The 23,606-nt window shown below is 40.1% G+C and overlaps 1 protein-coding gene across 1 annotated transcript in view; it reads right to left on the bottom strand.

The window, feature by feature from the left end:
* ngly1 (N-glycanase 1) overlaps nucleotides 1-23,606 on the bottom strand; it is a 62,511-nt gene that overhangs the window by 17,851 nt on the left and 21,054 nt on the right. The window contains exons 4-6 of the mRNA XM_041185071.1: nucleotides 20,844-21,003; nucleotides 13,076-13,295; nucleotides 2,279-2,400 (exon numbers count right to left, since the gene is read on the bottom strand). Coding sequence (XP_041041005.1) covers nucleotides 2,279-2,400; nucleotides 13,076-13,295; nucleotides 20,844-21,003 — 502 coding nt within the window. The remainder of the gene's footprint in view (nucleotides 1-2,278; nucleotides 2,401-13,075; nucleotides 13,296-20,843; nucleotides 21,004-23,606) is intronic.

Below are 23,606 nucleotides of genomic sequence, written 5' to 3'. Positions count from 1 at the left end.
AACTAACAAGATAAATGAGGCAGGTTATTACATTGATCTTTCCCAAACATGCTGGCCATAATGATAACATAGAAAGTTCTTATATTATAGGAAAAACAAATTCCAAAGACATGGGGGAACAATGGGATTTACAGATTAAAGAGGAAGAAGTATATTTAAAGGAGGATTGGAAGGCTATAAGGGTGGCTAGGTAATATCTGAAAGGTACACCAAGTGAAACAGACTTTGGGAAAAGCCTCCAGCCACTTTGCAGAAGTCTGCTGTTCCAGTAACCAAAGTTATGTTAAAAGTCTTTGGAATCCCACTGTCAAGTGGGTGCTTGTGGTCACCCTGTTGGATTGTCGCTATAAATTTAAAATCTATTTTGGACTGATGCCTTAAAGGGAGTGTGTAGTTGGGAGTTCAGTTAACTAGGAATTTTGGCAATTGTTATAATACTAATGAAGCGTGTAATTGTAATCTTGGATATCTGTTTTATTCCTCTCTTTTGTTAATAAGTGTTTAAATTTAATTTTTTAAAACTCTAAAGGTGTTAGTGGACTCACTACTTTTGAATTCAGTGCACAAATCTTCTCATAATAAATACAAATTGCAAAAGCATTGTGGTAGCTTGGCCAAGTTTCCCTTGTGAATTTGGTCAGCCTGGCTTATCATAACATTCAAGAATAAGAATCACACAAATATTTTTAAACATGTCTTTAAAAAATGGTAGTTAACAAGGTCCTGAATTAACTTTTCAAGCCAATTGCTTAAAATGCCAGTTCTTCAATTAGTCTGGTAGTTTAATGATTATCCTGCTGGATTAGCAGCCCAGGGGAGTCAGGAATTTAGATCTGCCATGGCAAGTTGTGAAAGTGAATTCAATAAATCTGGTAGCTTTTGGGCTAACACTGAAAAATGACACTGAAAACTGTTAAGATTGCCCAAATGGTTCAGTAATGTTTTTCTTAAGGTAAGGAAACTTACCACCCCTATCTGTCTAATCAAAATCTGACTCCATCTCACACTATGTGGTTGACTCAATGTTCTCAGGTGCCAAGGGATGGGTAATAAATACTGTCTTATTAGTGTTTCCCATATTCTAAGAACAAAATAGTTACAAATAGACTTGGCAATAGCGTGCTTCAAATTCACCAAAGTAATACATTAGAAAGTCAACTTCAGGAGTTACTTTAAAACTGAGTTCAGCAACACATAGCGAAAATAGATTTTGTATTAGATAACAGTAAACAATTTGCATCCCAGGTGTTACTTCAGATGGGAATACTTGCATTTATATAATGCCGTTATGGCACAATGTCCCAACTTGCTTCACAGCTAATGAATTACTTCTCGAAATGCTGTCACTGTTGTGACAGAGAAACCTGGAAGCCAGTTTGCCTGCAACAAGGCCCCAGAAATGGCAATCAGATATCTGTCTTAGTGATAGCGGTTAAAGGGATAAATATGCACCAGAACACCAGGAAAATTCTCTGCTCTCCTTCCAAAGGCACAATGGGCTCTTACTTCCACCTGAAAGGGCAGACAGGGCAGTGGTTTAACTTGAGCACGTCATCTAAGTTGGTACTGCAATTGTTTGTTCAAGTCTCTGGATTGGAGCTTAGACCGAGTTTTGACTCTGAAGTAAACGTGCTCCCACAGCACCAAAGCTGAATATGTGAAACAATCCATGTTCAAATGATGAAAATAACAATTGGTATTGGATATTCATGCATAGGACAAGGTCAAATCAAGCAGATACAATAGCAAGTGTATAACATACACAAAAGCCTAACAATATTACACATTGTTATGGAAAGAAGACTGACTAAGAAATTGCATTTATTTGGTTCAGTTTGCAGGCAAGTCTAGCAAAATGAGGAAAGTAGGAATAGTGTTAAAGTTTCTTTTTGGAGAAGTTCAAAATTAATTTTGATGTGGTACAATTGTTACGACTTATTAATAATTTTCCGTATCAGCATATATTAGTACTTTTTAAATTTAGAACACAAATATTTCATTTTTCATTTTAGCAAGTAGTAAATGTATACACATTTTGCTGAAAAATACATCAAAATACTGAATAACTTGAATTGGCATGATGTTATGCAGAAAAGTGAAATACCACTATAATGCTTGTGTTGTTCTGCCACCAATGAATTGTCTGAATATTGAATAAATGCTGCTTACTTATTCTGATAAAAGTTCTTGAAATCAGTGTAAATGTCTGAAATTCTGAAAAAATAAACAGCACTGTTGCTCCACTCAAGTGCCTCTTTACAGATGTACAATATTTTACCTGTTGTACACCAGACATATCTTGCTTCAAACCCCATGGCTCTGCAGCAAAGCGTGAAGCAGTTGGCCCACTCTCCACAACGTCCCCTCCTGGTTTCCAGTAACTTCTCAGCATGATTGTACCTATATATTTCAGAGCATAAAGACATCAAATTTAAAAATTGCCAAACTTGTGTAAACAATTTTGATACAGGCCTTTCAAAAATTATTTTTAATACACACCAAAGCAGATTATAGTAAAGTGAATGCTAGTTAGTACTAGCCAACTTCCCATACTCAGACAAAAGAAAAATTGGAACCAAGTGGTCTTAAAAGCTAAATATATCGATGAGCTTGCTTTTAACTGAGTGGCAGATCTTGATCAGGGTCCAAAAGATTGGCCAGCATTCAATTCAGTTAAAACTTCTGATGGTCTTTGAAATTTTTCAGTTTGTTTTTAATCACTTCAACTTTTAGGTATGTTACCACTGGGATGGGAGGACTGCGCAAAGTATCAAGCGCCACTACTTCGCAGATAGTACCATTGATATAAATGTTTAATTTTCTCTCCAAAATGGCCAATTGTTTATCTATACTTCTAGCACCCAAAAAAGAGACTCTGACGAGGCTTCTTTCAAAAACATCAATGATTAATTATAAAACAAAGCTCCTTTTAAACAAGTTTCAAGAACTGGTTGACACATGATTGTAATTTGGAAGTATAATTAACTAACCACAATAAACTTCCCCAGCACACACAGACACTCAAACACAGGCAAACAAAAGACACACTGGTAGTCTCCGCTGAGTCAGGCAGATGGAAAAGAAAACTTTTTTGGAAAGAAAAAAAAATTAAGTTCACAGAGATTTGATGTTGTTAGTCTGAAGTTCCCTCAGGTGAAGATGTGCTGCTGGGTCCAGTAGATGTTGGGAAGTTCATCAATGATGCTTCAGGGTGGAGGAGAGTGTAGCTGGACCAATTCTTCCTGTCTCAGCTAGCAAGTCCCAAATTATGCAAACAAACGACACTCAGATGAGAATTATCTAGCTACAGGTCGAGAACCACACACAGTTTCACAGAGCAGAGAGCGAGCGAGCTAGTTAGGGCAGCCTTCTGTTCTCAGCCTTTCCCCAATAAGACTAAAAGCAAAACCACAGGTTCAAATTTAAGGCTTGCCTCAGCCATGTGTTTGCCTTTTTGTCTTTCAGCTTTTCATTAATTAAAGTTCTTTACAGTTCAAAACAAACAACTCCTTCTCAAGTACCATATAGATTTCTTGGAAGAGGCCTCCTTGTTGACTGTTGCAAGATGAGCTCATGGTCCTTTTTAAAAAAAAACTCTTGGCATCCTCCAATGTCCAAATAATGCAAAGTCCTTCCATATTTTAAAAAGAAAAATCCAGTTTAGAGAGATATGATTCTAACATGTACAACAGGAACATAAGACCTAGCTACCATACATTCAGCCCCTTCACTCAAGTCACTGGTATAGATTGTAAACAGTTTAGGCACCAACACTGATCCCTGTGACACTCCACTAGTTATAGCCTTAAATGGTTAGAACTATTTGAACTTTCTGAAAGTTGGAGGTACAAAGGCTCCCTTGCACAATCTCTCATGCATCTGCAAGATATAAACAGCTGACACAACTTAAGGCATCTCTTTATTATGGCAAAACAAAGAATCATTCAGAAATTAGCATCTTTTAATATTGGGACAGAGATATGACATATATACTTGCATAAGTTTGAACAAGAGGTAGTAAGTTATAGACAGGAGAAAACCTCTAAAAAGGTAGATGCATTACTGCAAGTACATACGAACAAAAATAGGCCATTCAGCCCAATGAGCCTGCTCTGCTATTTGATAAGATCATGGTTGATCTGATTGTGGCCTTCACATTCCTGCCTATCCCTATACCGTTGAATCCATTGTCAGTCAAGAATCTAACTCAGCCTTAAAATTATTTAATTATCCTGCCTCCACTGCTCTCTGGGGAAGAGAATTCCACAGATTAATGACCCTCATAGAAAAAAATCCTCCACACCTGTCTTAAATTGGAGACCCTTTATGTTAAAACTGTGTACCCTAGTTCTAGTGTCTCCCAAAAGGTGAAACATCCTTTCAGCATTTACCCTGTCAAGTCCCCTCAGGATCTTATATGTTTCAATAAGATCACCTATTATTCATCCAAACTTCAATGGATACAGGCCCAACCTATCCAACTTCTCCTCATAAGGCAACCCCTTCATTGCAGGAATTAGTCAGGTGAACCGTTTCTGCAATGCTTCTAATGCAATTACGTCCTTTCTTAAATAAGGAGACCAAAACTGTACAAGTACTCCAAATATGGTCTTACCAACTCCCTGTACAACTGCTGAAAAACTTCCCTGCTTTTATATTTCAATCCCCTTGCAATAAACTATAACATCCCATGTGCCTTCCTAATCACTTGCTGTACCTGCACGCCAACATTTTGCAATTCATGTACCAGGACACCTAGATCCCTCTGTAGCACAGAGTTCTGAAATCTCTCTCTATTTAAATAATATGCTGCTTTTCTATTCTTCCTGCCGAAGTGGACAAGCTCACATTTACCTACATTATAATATATCTGCCAAATTTTTGCCCATTCAATTAGCCTATCTATATCCCTCTGCAGACTTCTTATATTCTCTTACAATTTATTGCTCTCCTGCCTATGTGTGTGTCATCAGCAAATTTAGCAACCAAACATTTCATCTTTTCATCCAAGTTATTGCTATAGCTTGTAATCGAGCCCCCAGCATTGATTCCTGTGGCACTCCACTGGTTATATCTTCCAACCTGAAAATTACTCATTCATTTCTACCCTGGCTGGAATTTTCAGGATGCCTGCAGAAGTTTCTGTGGTGGGCCATTCAAACTTCCATTCACTTCGGTGGGGCCAGAAGGTCCTGTCAGCAGGAGGGGGCAGAAAATCCCATCCTCCATTTCCTGTTAGCTAACAAATCCTCTACCAATGCTAATATGCTATCCCCTACTCCAGACACATCTAACTTTTGCGCGTGAGGGGCCATGTTGCAATTTATTTTCCTCACTCAAGGGGTTGTTAAGCAAATTTCAGAAAGATAAGGTTTGGCACAATGTTAAAAATGAATTTTAGAAAAAAATTTGATGTATGAAGGAAAGAAACGACGAGCAAAAAAACGAGTATGAGTGAAAATAATGTCAAAGCAATAAATAGATATTTTTTTTAAAATTGAGTAATTAATAATTAGAGTGAGAGAAGGAAGGTGTGTGTGTGTTACTGGAATAGAGGGTTATTCAGAGTTAGATAAAACGGAAGAAGGCTTGAGTGGAGTGTATATGGTTGCATGGACTAATTGGGCAAATTGCCCGTTCCTGGGTTGTATATTTCATGTAATTCTCTTCCATTCCGTCCTCCATTGCCCATCTTAGTGGGATTGTCTTTGCTTATTTCAACTCATACCTATCCAATCAGTCACAAAATCTCCTGCAATGACTGAATTCCACCTCCATTATTTCTGAACACCTCCAAAGATCCATCCTATTCTTAATCTACTGCTAGCCTTGGTGACATCATCTGAAAACATGACATCAAGTTCCATACACACTGACAAAACTTAGCTCTATTTCTCCACTACCTCTGCTTTGTCAGCCTGACATCCAGTCTTGGATGGGCTGCAATTTTCTTCAGTTAAACAGAGGAAAGAACAAAGCCACAGTTGAGCCTCTCAATAAATTCTGTTGCCTTGGCACCATCTTAGGCTGAACAAGGCTATTAGCAACAAGAACATTCTATTTGAGTTTGAGCTGAGATTCTCCAGCACAAAACATACTACTTCCACCTCTATGTCATGCAGCTGCAACTCTGCTTCATCCCATTCGCTGCTGAAACACTCATCCATGCTTTTGTCACTTCCAGACTTGACTATTTCAAGGCTCGTCTGGTTGGCCTCCCATATTCTACCTTTTAAACTTGAGTTCATTCAAAACTCAACTGCATGTTCTACAACGTGCACCAAGTCCTATTTACCCATCATCCCCAGGGCTTGCTGATCTACCAAAACTTCAATTTTAAAATGATCATATTCAAATCTGTCCAAGATCTCCCCCACCCTATATATGTGCTTTCCTTTATTTTTAATTTCATTCATTCATTTATTTTAATAACTTGATGCCGACATCTTGGGGTATGGGGATTTTTTAGAAAGTGCATGATGAGGTCATTATTCACACATTAAGACTTGCTCATTAAATAGAGAATACTAATTATTTTGGAAATAGAAATCAGAATTGGGAATCTATAATTGTGATGGTGCAATTTCAATTTAGTTTCGCATTTTATTTATGATACTTAATTTGGTTTGAGTTATGTAGTTGGATGTAAACGGATTCACTTGGAAAAAAGATCCAGCACAACTGTTGTCAGTGGGAATGATGTTGAACCTGGTTACACACCAAATGCTTAAAGTCGGTTAATATTTGGCCCACTTTAATGGTATTAAGGACAGAACAAGATAGAATTTATACTAACATTACTTTATTTCACTGCTTCTATATAGTCTTGAAACAGGATTGTTAACGCAATCACAGACATGACATTCAATTCAATAGTAGGGCGAATTCAGAATTTAAGGGGAGTAATATGTAATCACAGAAAATAACCACCAGCATGGGAAGCAAAAAAATGAAGTAGATAGTTATGAGTTGATTGGGAAATGGAAACCAAGAGGAGGAGATGGGTATCATAAGTACATAAGAAATATGAGCAGGAGTGGCCATTTTGCCTGTCAAGCCTGCCCCGCCATTCAATAAGATCATGGCTGATCTGCCCCAGGCCTCAACTCCTCTTTCATGCCAGCTCCTCATAACCCTCAACTCCCCAAAATTTCAAAAAATCTATCTCCTCTTTAAATACTTTGTGATCTAGCCCCCACAACTCTATGGGGTAGAAAATTCCAGGCATTCACTACCCTCTGAGAAGAAATTCCTTTGCATCTCAGTTTTAACTGAGTGTCCCCTTATTCTGTAACTATGTCCCTTAGTTTGAGATTCCCCCACCTTCTAAACATCTACCCTGTTAAGCCCCCTCAGAATCTTGTACGTTTCAATAAGATCACCCTTCTTCTACTAACGAATAAAGGACTAACCTGTTTAGCCGTTCTTGATAAGTCAACCCCTTCATCCCAGGAATCAGCCTAGTGAATCTCTTTTGAGTTGCCCCCAATGCCAGTATATCCTTTCTTAAATATGGGGACCAAAACTGTACACAGTACTCCAGGTGCAGCCTCACCAAAACCCTGTACAGCTATAACAAGGCTTCCCTGTTTTTAAACTCTGGCCTCCTGGCACTTCAGGCCAAAATTCTATTTGCCTTCTTAATTACTAGCTGCACCTGCATGCTAACTGTGTGTGTTTTATGCATAAGAACACCCAGATCCCGCTGTGCAGCACTTTTTTGGAGTCTTACTCCATTTAAATAATAGGTTGCCTTTTGATTCTTCCTACCAAAGTGCATGACCTCACACTTTCCTACATTAAACTCCATCTGCCAAGTTTTTGCCCACTCACTCAACCAATCCATTTCCCCTTGCAGATTCCTTATGTCATCACAACATGCCCTCCCATCTATTTTTGTATCGCCAGCAAATTTGGATACATTACACTCTGCCCCCTCCTCCAAGTCATTAATATAGATGGTAAAGAATTGAGGCCCTAGGATTGATCCTTGTGGCACTCCACTAGTTATGTCTTTCCAACCTGAAAAAGACATTAATCCCAACGCTCTGTCTTCTGTGTGTTAACCAATTCTCAATCCATGCTAATACATTATCCCCAATACCATGAGCTCCTATCTTGGGCAATAACCTTTTATGTGGCACCTTATCGAATGCCTTTTGGCAATCCAAATACACAACATCTACCAGTTCCTCTTATCAACTCTGCTTGTTATATCCTCAAGGAACTCTAGCAAATTTGTCAAACACGATTTCCCTTTTGCAAAACCATGTTCGCTCTGTTTGATTGCACTAAGCTTTTCTAAATGTCCTATTTCTTCCTTAACAATGGACACTAGCATTTACCCAACGACAGATGTTAGGCTGAATGGCCTATAGTTTCCTGCTTTTTGTCTCCCTCCCGTCTTGAACAGGGGTGTCACATTAGTGATTTTCCAGTCCACTGGGACCCTCTCAGAATCCAGTGAGTTCTGGAATATTTTGACCAATGCCTCCAATATCTCTGCAGCCACTTCCTTTAAAAGCCTTGGATGTAGGCCTTTAAGTCCTGGTGACTTGTCTGCCTTTAGTCCCATTAATTTGTCAAATGCTTTGTCCCTCATGATAGGGACTGTTACAAGATCTTTCCTCCCATTGGCTCCTTGTTTATCTGATATCTTTGGGATGTTTATAGTGTCCTCCACTGTGAAGACTGATGCAAAATATTGGTTTTAAATTATCTGCCATTTCCCTGTTCCCCATTATCAATTCTCTAGTTACATCCTCCAAGAGTCCCACGCTCACTCTTTTTATATGCCCGTAGAAGCTCTTGCTGTTTGTTTTTTATTTCTTGCCAATTTGCTTTCATAATCAATTTTCTCCCTCTTTATTAGCTTTTGATTCATTCGCTGCTGGTTCCTAAAAAAATTCCCAATCCTCTGGCCTACTAGTTTTCACCGCTTTGTATGCCTTAGTTTTTGACTGGATACTCTCCTTGACCACCTTTGTTAACCACAGGTGGTTCATTCTTCTCAACAAGTCCTTCTTTTTGACTGGGATAAATTTTTGCTGAGTATTATGAAATATCTGCTTAAATGTCTGACACTGCTCATCCACTGACCTTCTCCTTAGTCTATTTTCCCAGCCCGCTTTGGACAACTCTTTCTTCATACCTCTGTAATTGCCCTTATTTAAGTTGAGGACACTGGTTTGAGACCCGAGTTGCTTACCCTCAAACTGAATTCGAAATTCTACTATGTTGTGATCGCTACTCCCTAGAGGATCCTTAACTATGGTATCTCTTATTAATCCCACCTCATTACACATTACTAGATCTAAAATAAACTGTTCCCAGGTAGGTTCTGCAATGTATTGCTCTAAGAAACAATCCGTGATGCACTCTACAAATTCATCTTCCATGTTACCCATGCCAATCTGATCTGTCCAGTCAATATGCAGATTAAAATCACCCATGACAATTGTAGCACCCTTCTTACACACCTCAATTATTTCCCGATTTATACTTTGTCCTACAGTGAGGCAATTCTTCAGGGGCCTATAGACGACTCCCACCCGTGACTTCTTCCCCTTATTATTCCTTATTTCCACCCAAACGGATTCCACATCATGATCTATTGCGCCTACATCACTACTTACTACCACACTGATACCTTCCTTTATTAACAAAGCTACCCCATCCCCTTTTCGCCTATTTTTCTGGAATGTTGAAAGCCCTTGAATATTGAGTTCCCAGTCTTGGTCACCCTGCAACCACGTTTCTGTAATAGCTACCGAGACATATTCATTTATTTCTATTTGTGCCATCAACTCATCTATATTGTTAGAAATGCTGTGTGCATTCAGATAAACAGCCTTAAGCTTTGACTTTTTACCATTATTACTCATTCTGGTTCTAATTTCTGCTGCACTCTTCTGCTTATATTTTCTGCCCCTTCCTGTCACACTTTGATTATCATTCGCCTCTTCACTACTCTGCACCTCTGCTCTCTCGTTTCTTTTTGATTTTTTATACTTCCCTTCAATTGAACCCTCCCTGCCACTAATTAGTTTAAAGTCCTATTTACAATCCTAGTTAAATGATTCACCAGGACACTGGTCCCAGCATGGTTCAAATGAAGCCCGTCCCAACGGAACAGCTCTCTCCTTTCCCAGAATTGGTGCCAGTGCCCCATGAATTGGAACCCATTTCTCCCACACCAATCCTGAGCCACGCATTTACCTCTCTAATTTTATTTACCTTACGCCAATTTGCACGAGGCTCAGGTAGTAATCTGGAAATTACCACCTTTGTGGTTCTGCTTTTTAAATTTAGCCCCAAGCTGTTGTAGTACCTCAGCAGAACCTCTTTCCTGGTTCTATCTATGTTGGTGGTACATAGACCACGACAACTGGATCCTTCCACTCCCACTCCAAATTCCTCTCCTGCTCAGAAGGGATTTCCTTAACCTTGGCACCACGTAGGCAACACAGCCTTCGAGACTCTGTCTTTGCTGCAGAGAACAGTATCTATTCCCCTAACTATGCTATCCCCTATTACTACATTTCCCTTTTCTCCCCCCACTTGAATGGCACTCTGTACCACAGTGCTGTGGTCATCTTGCTCATCCTCCCTGCAGTGTGCCCTTGTCCACACCGGGAGCAAGAACCTTGTACCTATTGGACAAGGGCACTGGCTGAGTCTTCTCCAAAGCTAAATTCTGGGTCCCCATACCTGCCTCACTTGCAGGTACACCTTCCTGTCCCTGACCGCAGTTCAAATTTGATGTACTTAATCTAAGGGGTGTGACTGTCTCCTGAAACAGTGTCCAGGTAACTCTCCCCCTCCCTGATGTGTCGCAGTGTCCGCAGCTCGGACTCCAGCTCATCAACTTTGAGCCAAAATTCCTTAAGTAGTCAGCACTTGCTGCAGATGTGGTCACCATAGATCGCATCAGCATCCACATACTAAGCTGCAACACATCGCCTACCCAGCCATCTCTATTCTATTTAATTAACTTGGATGTTAAATATTTCAAAAGTGAACTTCTTAACTGTGCTCTTCAGCTGTAATAATGTCTCCTGATTTAAGCCACTTGGCCAATCAGAGAGACACGGAAGAGATACCCACCAATCACCTACCTGTTTTCCTTTGACATTACACTTCAGCCCTGATGCTGGTTTTATCTCCTGCCGCCGCTGCCGTTCTCATGCAGTTTCCCTCTCCGTGTGCTGGGCCTCCCTCTCTACCACCAGTTTATCTCCTGCCACTGCTGCCTTTCTCATGCAGGTCTGCTCTCTATGTCATGGACAAGATGAACTTTGAAAATGCCAAACAAAAGATGAGAGCTGCTCAAGTTTATAAACTATCAGACTTATGAGAGAAAATATGGAGTTGACTCAAAGAGAGATGGTAGTGGTCATTTTTCTGGGAACAAGGGTGAAGATAATGGTGAAGACAGAGCCATGAAGAGCAAAAGAATACATCAAGCAACCAAAAAAAAGGGCTACTTTTAGTTTAGCATTGTGCAAGAGAGAAGGAAAATTAGTAATTTTATCGTCAAGGCTTCTGAGGAAGAGTAATCATCATGATATGATGAATGTCATACAGTTTGAAAATGATGCGGTTTAGTTCAAAAGTGCGGTCTTGAAGTTAAACAAAGCCAATGATGGAGGTACAAGGGACAAGTTGGCCATTGTAGATTGGGAAATTAGGTTAAAAGATACAATGGTATTTAAGCATTTAAAGAGAAAATTAATCATTCTCAACAAACACATTCTCTTAATGAATAAAAATTCCACTGAAAAAAAGGTACAGCCATGAATAACCAGAGAAGTTAAGGACAGTATGGATTTAAAGAAAAGGCTTACAATGTTGTCAAAAAGAATAGCAAGCCTGAGGACTAGGGCGGTTTAAAAAAAAACAGCAAGGATCATTAAGAAATTGACAGGAGAAAAAAAGAATGAGCCAACCATCAAGAAATAAAAAGATTCTAAGAGCTTTTACAGTCATATAAAAAGGAAAAGATTAGCGAAAGTAAATGTGGGTGTCTAAAGGCAAAGACAGGAGAAAACAAAAATGGGGGATAAGGAAATGGCAGGCACGTTAAACAAATATTTATATTAAATTTTCATACTAGAAGACACAAAGGACATAATCAGAAATAATGGGAACCAAAGATCTATGGGGAGTGAGAAACTTGAAATAATTAAATAAGTAAAGAAGAGCTTTTGGAGAGATTATTGGGGCTAAAAGCTGACAAATCCCTGCAGTCTGATGGTCTACATCCTCATATTTTAAGAGGTGGCTCCAGAGTTAGGGATGCATTAGACTTGATCTTCCAGTGTTGCCTTCTGGATTCTAGGTGGTCTCCCTAGATTAGAAGGCAGCAAGTGTAACTTCACTATTGAAGACATCTATAATTGGGAAAACGTTAGAATATATTCTTAGGGACAAGGCAAGATATATTCTTAGTCTGACAAAGTGGAATCTCATCACCCATGGAAAAGTTAACGGTTTGCTGCCAGACCTAAGTATTTCCTGCAGTTTCTGTTTGTTTTTCAGATTTCTAGCATCCGCAATATTTTACTTTTGAATTGTGATAAAATTGGTGATTGGAAAACTGAGATTGTCTTTGAAATCATCAAGTCCACTAAAGCAGTGCACAGTGCAGCAGAAAACATTCTCCTTGCTTTGTTTCTGTGAAACTGTGACTAATTTATATCTGGTCCAACAGCTAAGGAAATCATAGCATAGGCTAGGGAAGGATAGCAAGTTACTTTTACTGTGAAAACAATCCATTCAAAGATTCATATTCCCTTCCTTAATGGAAATATTAAAAAAATGGAAACGGAAATAAATTTGTCTGACTTCAAGTATTTATGTTTAAGAATTACTAAGTGCTGCACTTTTTAACCAGAGGACTTGAATGGCTGGAAATGAGTTTTAGAAACTACTATCCAAAAGTATCTTTAAAAGTATACAGCGACTTACTAATCAACTACAGGATTACAATAGATAAGTCAGAAAGTGAATTGTGTAGGCTGTATTTTCATGCAGTTATGTTATTCTGCACACCATACTTTATTGTGGTGTATACCTTGGAAATCGATTGCTGGTATTACATTTACTGCAAAGATGATTTTCAACTCTTTGAGCACCCCATCTTAGATCTTCACTGGTTGGTGGAAGTGAACCCGATGGCTGCGTTGCTTCTCCACAGTTGTTACAGGGGAGAGAATCTACCCATTGAAAAAAATCCAGTTTAAACCACTGTAGAAGTTCCAACAACAAAAAGTCTTCCAGGTTTACTGTGGCCCCTATAAGAAAGAAAGAACATGCATTTATATAGCCCCTTCCATGACCTCAAAGCACTTCAGTGCTTTTGTAATTTGGTCCTAGAGCTAGAGACAGATCAGTTACAGCAGATACTAAGGGAGGGTTCCCTACAAAGTCAGTCACAGAGAGATGGCAGAGACCATATGGTGCCCTTCTAGATTACCCATGATAATCGAGAACACAGGAATACCAGGTGGATAGCAACTTCCTTAACAAATAGAGGGGTGTGACTCCTGAAAATATTGCCTTCAGTTGCTCACGAGACTCCAGAGAGCAGAAAATCATAAAAAAAGCAAATCTAACAACAATTTTGAGATTGAAAGCTCGAAACTCCATTTACAGCTTTAATGGTGCCTTTCTTTTTCTCTTAGGCTAGGAGTCACCTAAGTGCTGTAAATCATGTCAACATCAATTCATGTGTGCTATATTTTTCAGTCCAAGTGGCTGCAGTATAAAAAGTAGTGCAAATCAGGAAATACACAGTCTTCATTGACAGCAATTGCGGGCCGAACTAGAATAGTGAACTTTCCCCTGCATCATTTAGGATATCAGCAGATAAGATATGAAATCTCAGGAGATTATGGCACAGTGCAAATAAAAACATGAGTTATTTCTGCCAATATTTCTTGCAAGGTTATTGACAAACTAGTATTGTCACTGGACTAGTGATCCAGATACCCACGGTAATGCTCTGGGGACCAGGTTTAGAATCCCATCACGACAGATGATGGAATTGGAATTCAATAAAAATCTGGAAGTAAAAGTTTAATGACCATGAAACCATTGTCAATTGTTGTAAAAACCTATCTGGCTCACTAATGTCCTTTAGGGAAAGAAATCTGCCATCTCTACCTGATCTGGCTTACATGTGACTCCAGATGCACAGCAATGTGGTTGACTCTTAAATGCCCTCTGAAATGACCTAGCAAGCCACTCATTCAGTCACATTAAACCGCTAAAAAGTCAATAAGAAAGAACAGAACAAGACTGACCACGTAGCACCAACCTAGGCACTAGACAGCAAACTCAGCCCTGTTGACACTACAAAGTACTCCTTACTAACATATAGGGGCTTGTGCCAAAATGGGGAGAGCTGTATCAGACTAGTCAAGCAACAACCTGACAATCATATTCATAGAATCATACCTTACAGATCATGTCCCAGACATCACCATCCCTGGGTATGTCCTGTCCCACTGGCAGGACAGACCCAGCAGAGGTGGCGGCACAGGGGTATACAGTTGGGAGGGAGTTGCCCTGGGAGTTCTCAACATTGACTCCGGACCCCACGAAGTCTCATGGCATCAGGTCAAACATGGGCAAAGAAACCTCTTGCTGGTTACCGTGTATCGGATCTCCTCAGCTGATGAATCAGTACTCCTCCATGTTGAACACCACCTGGAGGAAGTACCAAGGGTGGCAAGCATGTAGAATGTACTCTGGGTAAGGGGTTTCAATGTCCATCACCAAGAGTGGATCAGTAGCACATCTACTGACCAAACTGGCTGAGTCTTAAAGGACATAGCTGCTAGACCGGGTCTGCAGCAAGTGGTGAGGGAACCAAGAGGGAAAAACATGCTTGACAGGTGGTGAGGGAACCAAGAGGGAAAAACATGCTTGACCTCATCCTCACCAATCTGCCTGCCACAGATACATCTGTTCATGTCAGTATCAGGAGGAGTGACCACTGTCCTTGTGGAGATGAAGTCCCATCTTCACATTGAGGATACCCTCCATTGTATTGTATGGCATTACCACCATGCTAAAATCTGATTTCAAACAGATCTAGCAACTCAAGACTGGGCAGCCATGAGGTGCTGTGGGCCAGCAGCAGCAGCAGAATTATACTCAACCACAATCTGTAACCTCATAGCCTGGCATATCCCCCACTTTACCATTACCACCAAGCCAGGGAATCAACCCTGGTTCAATGAAGAATACAGGAGGGCATGCCAGCAGCAGCATCAGGCATACCTAAAAATGAGGTGTCAACCTGCTGAAGCCACAGCACAGGACTATTTGCATGCCAAACAGCAAAAGCAGCAAGTGATAGACAGAGCTAAGTGAACCCACAACCAACAGAACAGATCTAAGCTCTGCCATATCCAGTCATGAATGGCTGTGGACAATTAAACAACTCACTGGAGGAGACGGTTCCACAAATATCTCCATCCTCAATGATGGGGGAGCCCAGCAACAGATAAGGCTGTAGCATTTGCAACAACCTTCAGCCAGAAGTACCGAGCAGATGATCCATATCGGGCTCCTCCGGAGTTCCCCAGCATCAGTGATGCCAGTCTTCAGCCAATTCAATTCACTCCACACGATATCAAGAAACAGCTGAAGGCACTGGATACTGCAAAGGTTATGGGCCCTGACAATATTCCGGCAATAGTACTGAAGACTTGTGCTCCTAGCCAAGCTGTTCCAGTATACCTACATGCTGGCATTTACCTGGCAATGTGGAAAATTACCCAGGTATGTCCTCTTCACAAAAGGGAGGATAAATTCAACCCGGCCAATTACTGCCCCATCAGTCTACTCTCGATCAGCAGTAAAGCGATAGAAGAGGTCATCAACAGTGCTATCAAATGGCACTCGCTTAGCAATAACCCACTCACTGATGCTCAGTTTGGGTTCCGCCTGGATCACTCAGCCCCTGAGCTCATTACAGCGTTGGTTCAAACATGGACAAAAGAGTTGAACCCCAGAGCTGAGGTGAGTGTGACTGCCTTTGACACCAAAGCAGCATGTGAGTGTGTGACATCAAGGAGCCTGAGCAAAACTGGAGTCAATGGGAATCAGGGGGAAAACTCTCCACTGGTTGGAGTCATACCTAGCACAAAGGAGGATGATTGTGGCTGTTGGAGGGCAATCATCTCAGGACATCATGGAGCTATTAATGTATATATTATTGGAAAATATTTTTCTTTTAAAAGAGGTTTAGTCTGTGGGTATGTCTTAACTGGATTAAAGCCAGCTAGTCTGGGTACTTTGCTATGTACTAGTTTTGAGATGTAAGAGAGATAGAATGCATTTGCATTTTTTGAATAGAGCATTCAAGAAGTGGGGTGAAATCTGGTACCTAGCTAGCAGAGACCAAGCAATATGTTTACATTACTAATAAAATTGATAAAAGGGGTTTTGTTATAAGAGGTGGAGTTCAAAGAGGCTGGTGATACAATGAGAATTTACATTCAATAAGCTGTGCTAAACTTCAGCAGTTGTGTGCACGCGCAGGGCAGATGCAATGCAAGATCAAAGTAGCTGTAAGCCCACAACTGTCTCCACAGGAGCCAAAGTGAAAGGAACCTCATTTTGAATTCCTAAGGTGAAAACGCTTTGCCTGGTGTCTGGTTCAGTCTATGGGTTGCTGTTGCCTTAAAGGAGGTTAATTTGGGAATGTGTTAAAAGTTATGATAGTAACTTGTAGTCCTGAGTATATATTTAACTTGTGTAAATTAATAAAATATTTAATTTAGTTTAATATAAAACCTCTCACAAACTGGTGGTCTGATTCCTGGATTTAGAGTTGCATCACAAACAAACCACTTAAAAATATAGGTTATGATAGTTGTTTAAAGTTTTCCTCTGGGATTTTTAAACTCAGCTTTACCAACTGCTGGGTCATACAATCACTGCACAAGTTCCTCAGGGTAGTGTCTTAGGCTCAACCATCTTCAGTTGCTTCATCATAAGGTCCGAGTGGGGATGTTCGCCGATGATTGCACAAAGTTCAGCACCATTTGCAATTCCTCAGATACTGAAACAGTCCATGTCCAAATGCAGAAAGACCTGGAAAATATTCAGGCTTGGGGTGATAAATGACAAGTAACCTTCGTGCCACACAAGTGCCAGGCAATGACCATCTCCAACAAGACAGAATTTAATCATAGCCCCTTGACATTCAATGCCATTACCATCATTGAATCCTCCAGCAGCAACATCCTGGGGATTACCACTTACTAGAAACTGAACTGGGCTAACCACATAAATACTGTGGCTACAAGATTAGGTCTGAGACTAGGAATTACGCAAGTAACTCACCTCCCGACTCCTACAAGGCACAAGTCAGGAGTGTGATGGAATACTCTCCACTTGACTGGACGGGTGCAGCTCCAACACTGCTCAATAAAAAAAGCAGCCAGCTTGATTGGCACCCCATTCACAACACTCATTCCCTCCACCACCGACACAATGGCAGTAATGTGTACTATCTACAAGATGCACTGTAGGAACTTACCATGCCTCCTTAGACAGCATCTCCAAAACCCACAAACTGCTACAATCTAAAGGAGAAAGGCAGCAGACACATGGGAACACCACCACTTGGAAGATCTCCTCCAAGCCGCTCACCATCCTGACTTGGAAATTTGTTATTCCTTCACTGTTACTGGGTCAAGATCCTCTCTTACTAACAGGACTGTGGATGTACCGCATGGACTGCAGCGGTTCAAGGTGGCAGCTCACCACCACTTTCCCAAGGGCAATTCGAGATGGGCAATAAATGCTGGCCTAGCCAGCGATGCCCACAGCCCAACGAATAAAAAAGTTCCTGGAACGTCTACACTAGTATATTGGTGAGCAATTACTATGACAAAGTTTTTCAGATATTCCAGTTTAATTTTAAGAGATCAGTACCAAAGCCAAATGTTACAGCTGCACTGAAATCATCGGGACAAAAATCAGACATTGGTTTCAAGATGGTCCAATATGATAGATCCAAGAGGCTCTCAGAAATTTGTCAATTGAATTCTCAGTGAACTTCTCCAAAACAGCTATATGCATGTCCAATACCAGCTATCAGCAAATGTTCCCAACATGCATCTTGTATTAATTGGAATCATAATCTGATTTTTGATGCAGAAGCAAAGGTTTTAACAAGCTGAAACCAGCAACACTATACCCAGTATAGAATTCCTTCCCTAGGGTTGACATTTTGATGCAGTAGGAGGCTTGCATCCTCCTATGAATATGAAATCCAAGCTGATGAGAGCATAAAGCCCTGGTAGGGCCATCCAAGCCACAAAGATCCAATGGTAGAAACCAGAAAAAAGGCAGTTCACCAGTCTCCCAGTGGACGGTTGAAAGTCAAACTAACAACTCTCATGCCATTGTATTCTTTTGGTGTCTTCTTGTTGCCTTGAGATGTTATCCTACTTGGATAAGGGTCCTGTGCCAGGGAACTTGAGGATTGCAAATGTTACACCCATTCAAAAACAGGGAGGGGGACAAATCCAGGACGTGCTGGCCAGTTGGCCTAATGTCAGTGGTGCAGAAACTTGAGACAATAATCAGACAACAAAATCAACTGTCACTTGGAAAAATATGGGTTAATAAATAACAGTTTTGTTAAATGCAAAAGACTTGACTGAGTTCCTTGATTAAGTTACAGAGGTTGATGAAGGTAGTGCAGTTAATGTTGCAATCACTGACTTTCAAAAAGTTTTTGATAAAGTAGAACAGAATAGACTTATGAAAATTGAAGCCCAGGTGACTAAAGGGGCAGTAGCAGCTTGCATATGAAACTGGCCAAGAGACCAAAAGCAGAGTAGTGATGAACAGCTGTTTTTCTAGGCTTAGAAAGTATACAGTGATGTCCGCCATGGGTCAATATTTAGACCATTGCTCCACAAATTGTCTAAATTTGAGTAAACAGAGCATAATTTAAACAATTACAGATGCTACAATGCTCTGAAATGTAGCAAATAGGGAGGATAATAACAACAGACTCCAGCAAGACAGAGAGAATGGTGGAATGGGGGAGAAACATGCAGTCATATTCAAAGTGGTGAGCCACTACCTTCTCAAGGACAATTGGGGATGGACAATAAATGTTGATCTTGCCAGCAATGCCCTCACCCTATGAATGAATAAGAAAAGGCAATGTAACACATGTTAAATGAAGAATGTGGACACCAAGTGTGAAAAGATGCATTTTGGTAGGAAGAATGAAGGAAGGCAGAATTAGCTAGATTATACAATTTTAAAATTGATGCAGGAACATAAAAGACCTGGGGGTACTTATACTAATCTTTGAAGATGGAAGACATTGTGAGAAGGCTGTTAAAAAGCATATGGGATCCTTAGCTTTATCAAAAAGGGATGGAGTACAAAAACAAAGTTTTATGCTAAACTTTAATAAAACATTGGTTAGGCCCAGCTGCAGTATTTCATCCAATTCTCTGCATCAAGGCCTTAGAGAGGTGGAGGGGAGATTTAGCAAGGATGAGGGACATCAGTTGCATGAAGAGACCAGAGAAGCTGAGGTTCCACGTGGAGCAGAGAATTGTTATGGGAGTTTTAATGGAGGTTTTTAAATTAATGAAAGCTTTTGATTGAGTAAATAAAGAGAAACCATTTCCAGTGACAGAAGGTTCAGATACCTGATTAAAAAGATTTAAAGTAATTGGTAAAAGAACAAGAAGCAAAATTAGGAAACTTCTTTCTTAAAAACAGTAGCAAGCTGTTATATTCTGGAATGCACGCCCTAAAAATATGGTGGAAGCAGATTTATTTATAATTTTCAAAATGGAAGTGGATAAAAATGCAGGCCTAGAGGGTAAGAGTACTAATTAGATAGTTCTTTCAAAGAGTCAATATGGGTAAATTGGCCAAATAGCCTCCTCCTGTGTTGTATCATTCTATGATTTTCCTACATTAGCCAACAGTTTTCACCTCTTCAATTCTCAGTTCAGATAAAGGGCCTGCAACCAAAATATTAATCTTGTCTATATTTGAAAATACACAATAAATGAATACATTTCAAGATTTTGGGTTGTGAAACTATACACTGATGAATATAAACAAATACATTTTTAAGAACAGAAAAACAGCTTCTCTTGAATATAGCCAGTTTTGTAAAACCTTTAGCAGAGATACAATTCTTAACAAGATACAAATGGACCATACAGCCAAATACCTAAATTCCACTTGCACAAAACACCTAACCTAAAAAATATACACACTGCAATAAATGACCCAGGCAGGAAGAAGCTAGTTATATATGGATCAAAAGTATGACATCTATAACTTGGGTAGCTAACACACTTATTACAAGCATTAGATATTGTCATATTGTTGTAGCATGTTGGACTGTCACACTGCAGACTGGAGTGGTAACACACAAGTTTGTGCCCAAAACACTAAAGTGTAAAGTCTCAATTTTGTTACCAGAGAGATACAGCAGCAGGCACTTTAGAACTAATAGAAAAGAATATTTAGTCAATAGCGCTTTAAGTCACAGGAGATGTTTTAAAATGAGAAATTTTGCCATGTCATTCTTTCAGCTATCAACTGGAAGTTCAAATCTCTTTATTAAAAGTTGTAGGTGTCTACAGGCACCATAATAGACACTTTCATATGTTCTTTCCAATAGTAGAAATAGAGTTGCATTTGCAGAAGCAGATTTCTAAACACTTCCTCTTAGCCTAAAGAAAGCTACATGTAAGGTGGAAATCCTTCCCCTTGGCCAGTACAAAAACAGGGAAAAAAAAGTCACTAGAATTTTTTTTTTTAAAAAAACATACCGGAATCCAGTTTTATGGCTTGCAACAGCTTTTCATTAGCTCTTTTCCTCAGTTCTTGGGTAGGAATATAGGCCAGGGCTTTTCGTTGAAGTGTAGTGTCCTCATACGTCAAGACATCCTGAAAATGTGTTTGTAAAGTTGCCAAGAAACTCCGCGAATGCTTTAAGGGTAAACGAAAAATTTGACAGCATTCAATGATGTTGCAGACTAATAGCTTAAACTCAAAATGCTATGAAACATGCATGTTATCAAAGTAAACTTATGTACATGACTTTATTGCATATAAAGCAAACTTTTACAAGTCACAGAATTACTGAAGGAGGTGGATTGCACATACCAAAATCATTCCTGTTTGACAAGTTACCAAAGTAACAATGTTTAAAATACTGCTTGGTGAAACCATAAACAGGTGTTGGTTAAGATAAGTCTTGGGTTTGCCATTCCCAATCAAAACCCTGATATAATTTCTGACAAACTGGAAGCTGCATAGGATCCATGGCACAGAAACAGGCCATTTGGCCCGACCAGTGCATGCTGGTGTTTCTGATAGACTCGAGCCTCCTCCCATCCTTTCTCATCTAAATCTACCATCGTAATCATCTATTCTGTTCTCCCCCAAATGCTTATCTAGCTACTCCTGAAATGCATTTATAGTATTTGCTTCATCCACTCTCTGTGGTAGCAAGTTTCACATTTTTACCATTCTGGGTGAAGAGTCTTTTTTCTGGGGTCTCTGGGTCCCCAGAGAATTACCCCGGGTCTTCTGGAATACTAGTCCAGTGACAATGCCATTATGTCACCACTCGTCAATCCTTTCCTGATATATGTTTACTCACACATTTCTGGTATTATCCTTGTAAATATTCTCTACATCCTCTCCATTGTCTCTATATCCTTTTTATAATATGGCAGTCAGAACTGCACACAGTGCTACCAATGTTTGACAGAGGTTTAGCATAACTTTTCAATTCTATCCCTCTAAAAATAAAACCTAGCGCTTGGTTTGCTTACTTTATGGCCTTGCTGACCTGAGCCACAACTTTGTGATTAATATATTTGCACTCTTTGTTCTTCTGCCCCATCCAGATTTGCACCTTCTAAATAATGCGACATTCCTATTCTTCCTACCAAAATTTACCACCTCACATTTATCTGTGAACTTCATTTGCCAATTATTTGCCCATTTTGCAAGTTATGTCCTCCTGTAATGCTGCAGTCCTCATCAGTCTTGACAATCCTCACACCTGCAACCCCACCCTCACCAATTTGATGTCATCCGCAAATTTAGAAATTGTGTTTTTGGTTCCAAAGTCCAAAAGATTAAATGTAAATTGTGAACAATATTGGTCCTAGCACTGCTCCTTGAGGAACAACTTGTGGTCCCACCACTTCCTGCCTTCTGCCACTTTGAATAACTACCTTTTACTCCCACTCAGTGCTTTCTACCTTGAAGTCAGCGAGCAACCCATTCTGCCATTTGTCCCTGTAAGTTATTGATGTGCTACAATTGTTATGTATAGGGTGTGGCATTGCCTTTGCCAATCCTTAATTGTCCCTGAGCACGTAGTGAGCTGCCTTCTCGAATTGAACTCTGTGTGCTCAAGGTGTGATGCTCCAGGATTTTGACCCAGCAATAATAAAGGAACTGTGATGTTTCCAAGTCAGGATGGTGTGCAACTTGAGTGCTGTTCCCATACATCTGCTCACCTTCTGCCCTTGTCCTACTAGGTGCTAGTGATCATGGATTTGGGAGATGTTGAAGTTGCTGCACTGCATGTTGTAGATGGTACATGTTGCTGCAACTGTACATTGGTGGTGGAGAAAGCAAATGCTTAAGTGGATGGGATGCCAACCAAGAGGCTTGCTGAATGGTGCTGAGCTTCTTGATTATTATTGAAGCTGCACTCATCTAGGCAAATGGAGAGTATTCCCTCACACTACAGCACTGTGCCTTGTAGGTAATGGAAAGGTTCTGGCAAGCCATGAAGTAAGTCACTTGCACAGAATATGCTGTAGTTCAGTTAGCACCTCATTTTCAGGAACACCTGGTGCTGCTCCTGGCACACTCTTCTATATTCACTGAGCCAGGGTTGATGGTAATGGTGGAGTGAGGATTAACAAAAAGAATTTATACTCATTTTTCCATGGAAGAATTTGAAAACAAGGATGAGAATTTTAATAGCAAGGCATTGCTTAACCAGGAGACAATGGAGGTCAGCACGCCCAGTGGTAATAGGTGAATGGGGCTTGCTGCAAGTTAAGGCATAGTTTTGGATAACCTCAAATTGTGAAGGATAGAACATGGCAGGCTAGCCAGAATATGTTGAAATAGTTAAGACTAGAAGTAACAGGGGTAGGAATGAAGGTTACAGCAGATGAGCTGAGACGTGTGAAATCAGGCGATGTTACAGGAGGTGGAAATAGGCTATCTTAATGATGGCTTGAATATGTGGTGAGAAGTTCATCTCAGAGTCAAATATGACAGCAAGACTACTGACCGTTTGAGTCTCAGACTTTCCCCAGGGAAAGGGATCAAGTCAGTAGCTAGAGAATGGAGTTGGAGCAAAAATACCGGCTTCAATTTTCCCAGTATTTAATTGGAGGAAATTTCTGCTCATCTAATAACGGATGTTGGATAAGCAGTCTGATAATTTAGCAACAGTGGAGGAAGTGAGGGGTGGTGGGGAGGTAGAGCTGTCAACTTACATGTGAAAATGAACACTCTGCTTTTGGTTAATGTTGCCAAGGAGCAGCATGCATTTG

This window comes from Carcharodon carcharias, chromosome 3 (genome assembly GCF_017639515.1).
Source record: "Carcharodon carcharias isolate sCarCar2 chromosome 3, sCarCar2.pri, whole genome shotgun sequence".
Taxonomy (NCBI): domain Eukaryota; kingdom Metazoa; phylum Chordata; class Chondrichthyes; order Lamniformes; family Lamnidae; genus Carcharodon; species Carcharodon carcharias.
This window is presented reverse-complemented; position numbering and strand designations above follow the sequence as displayed.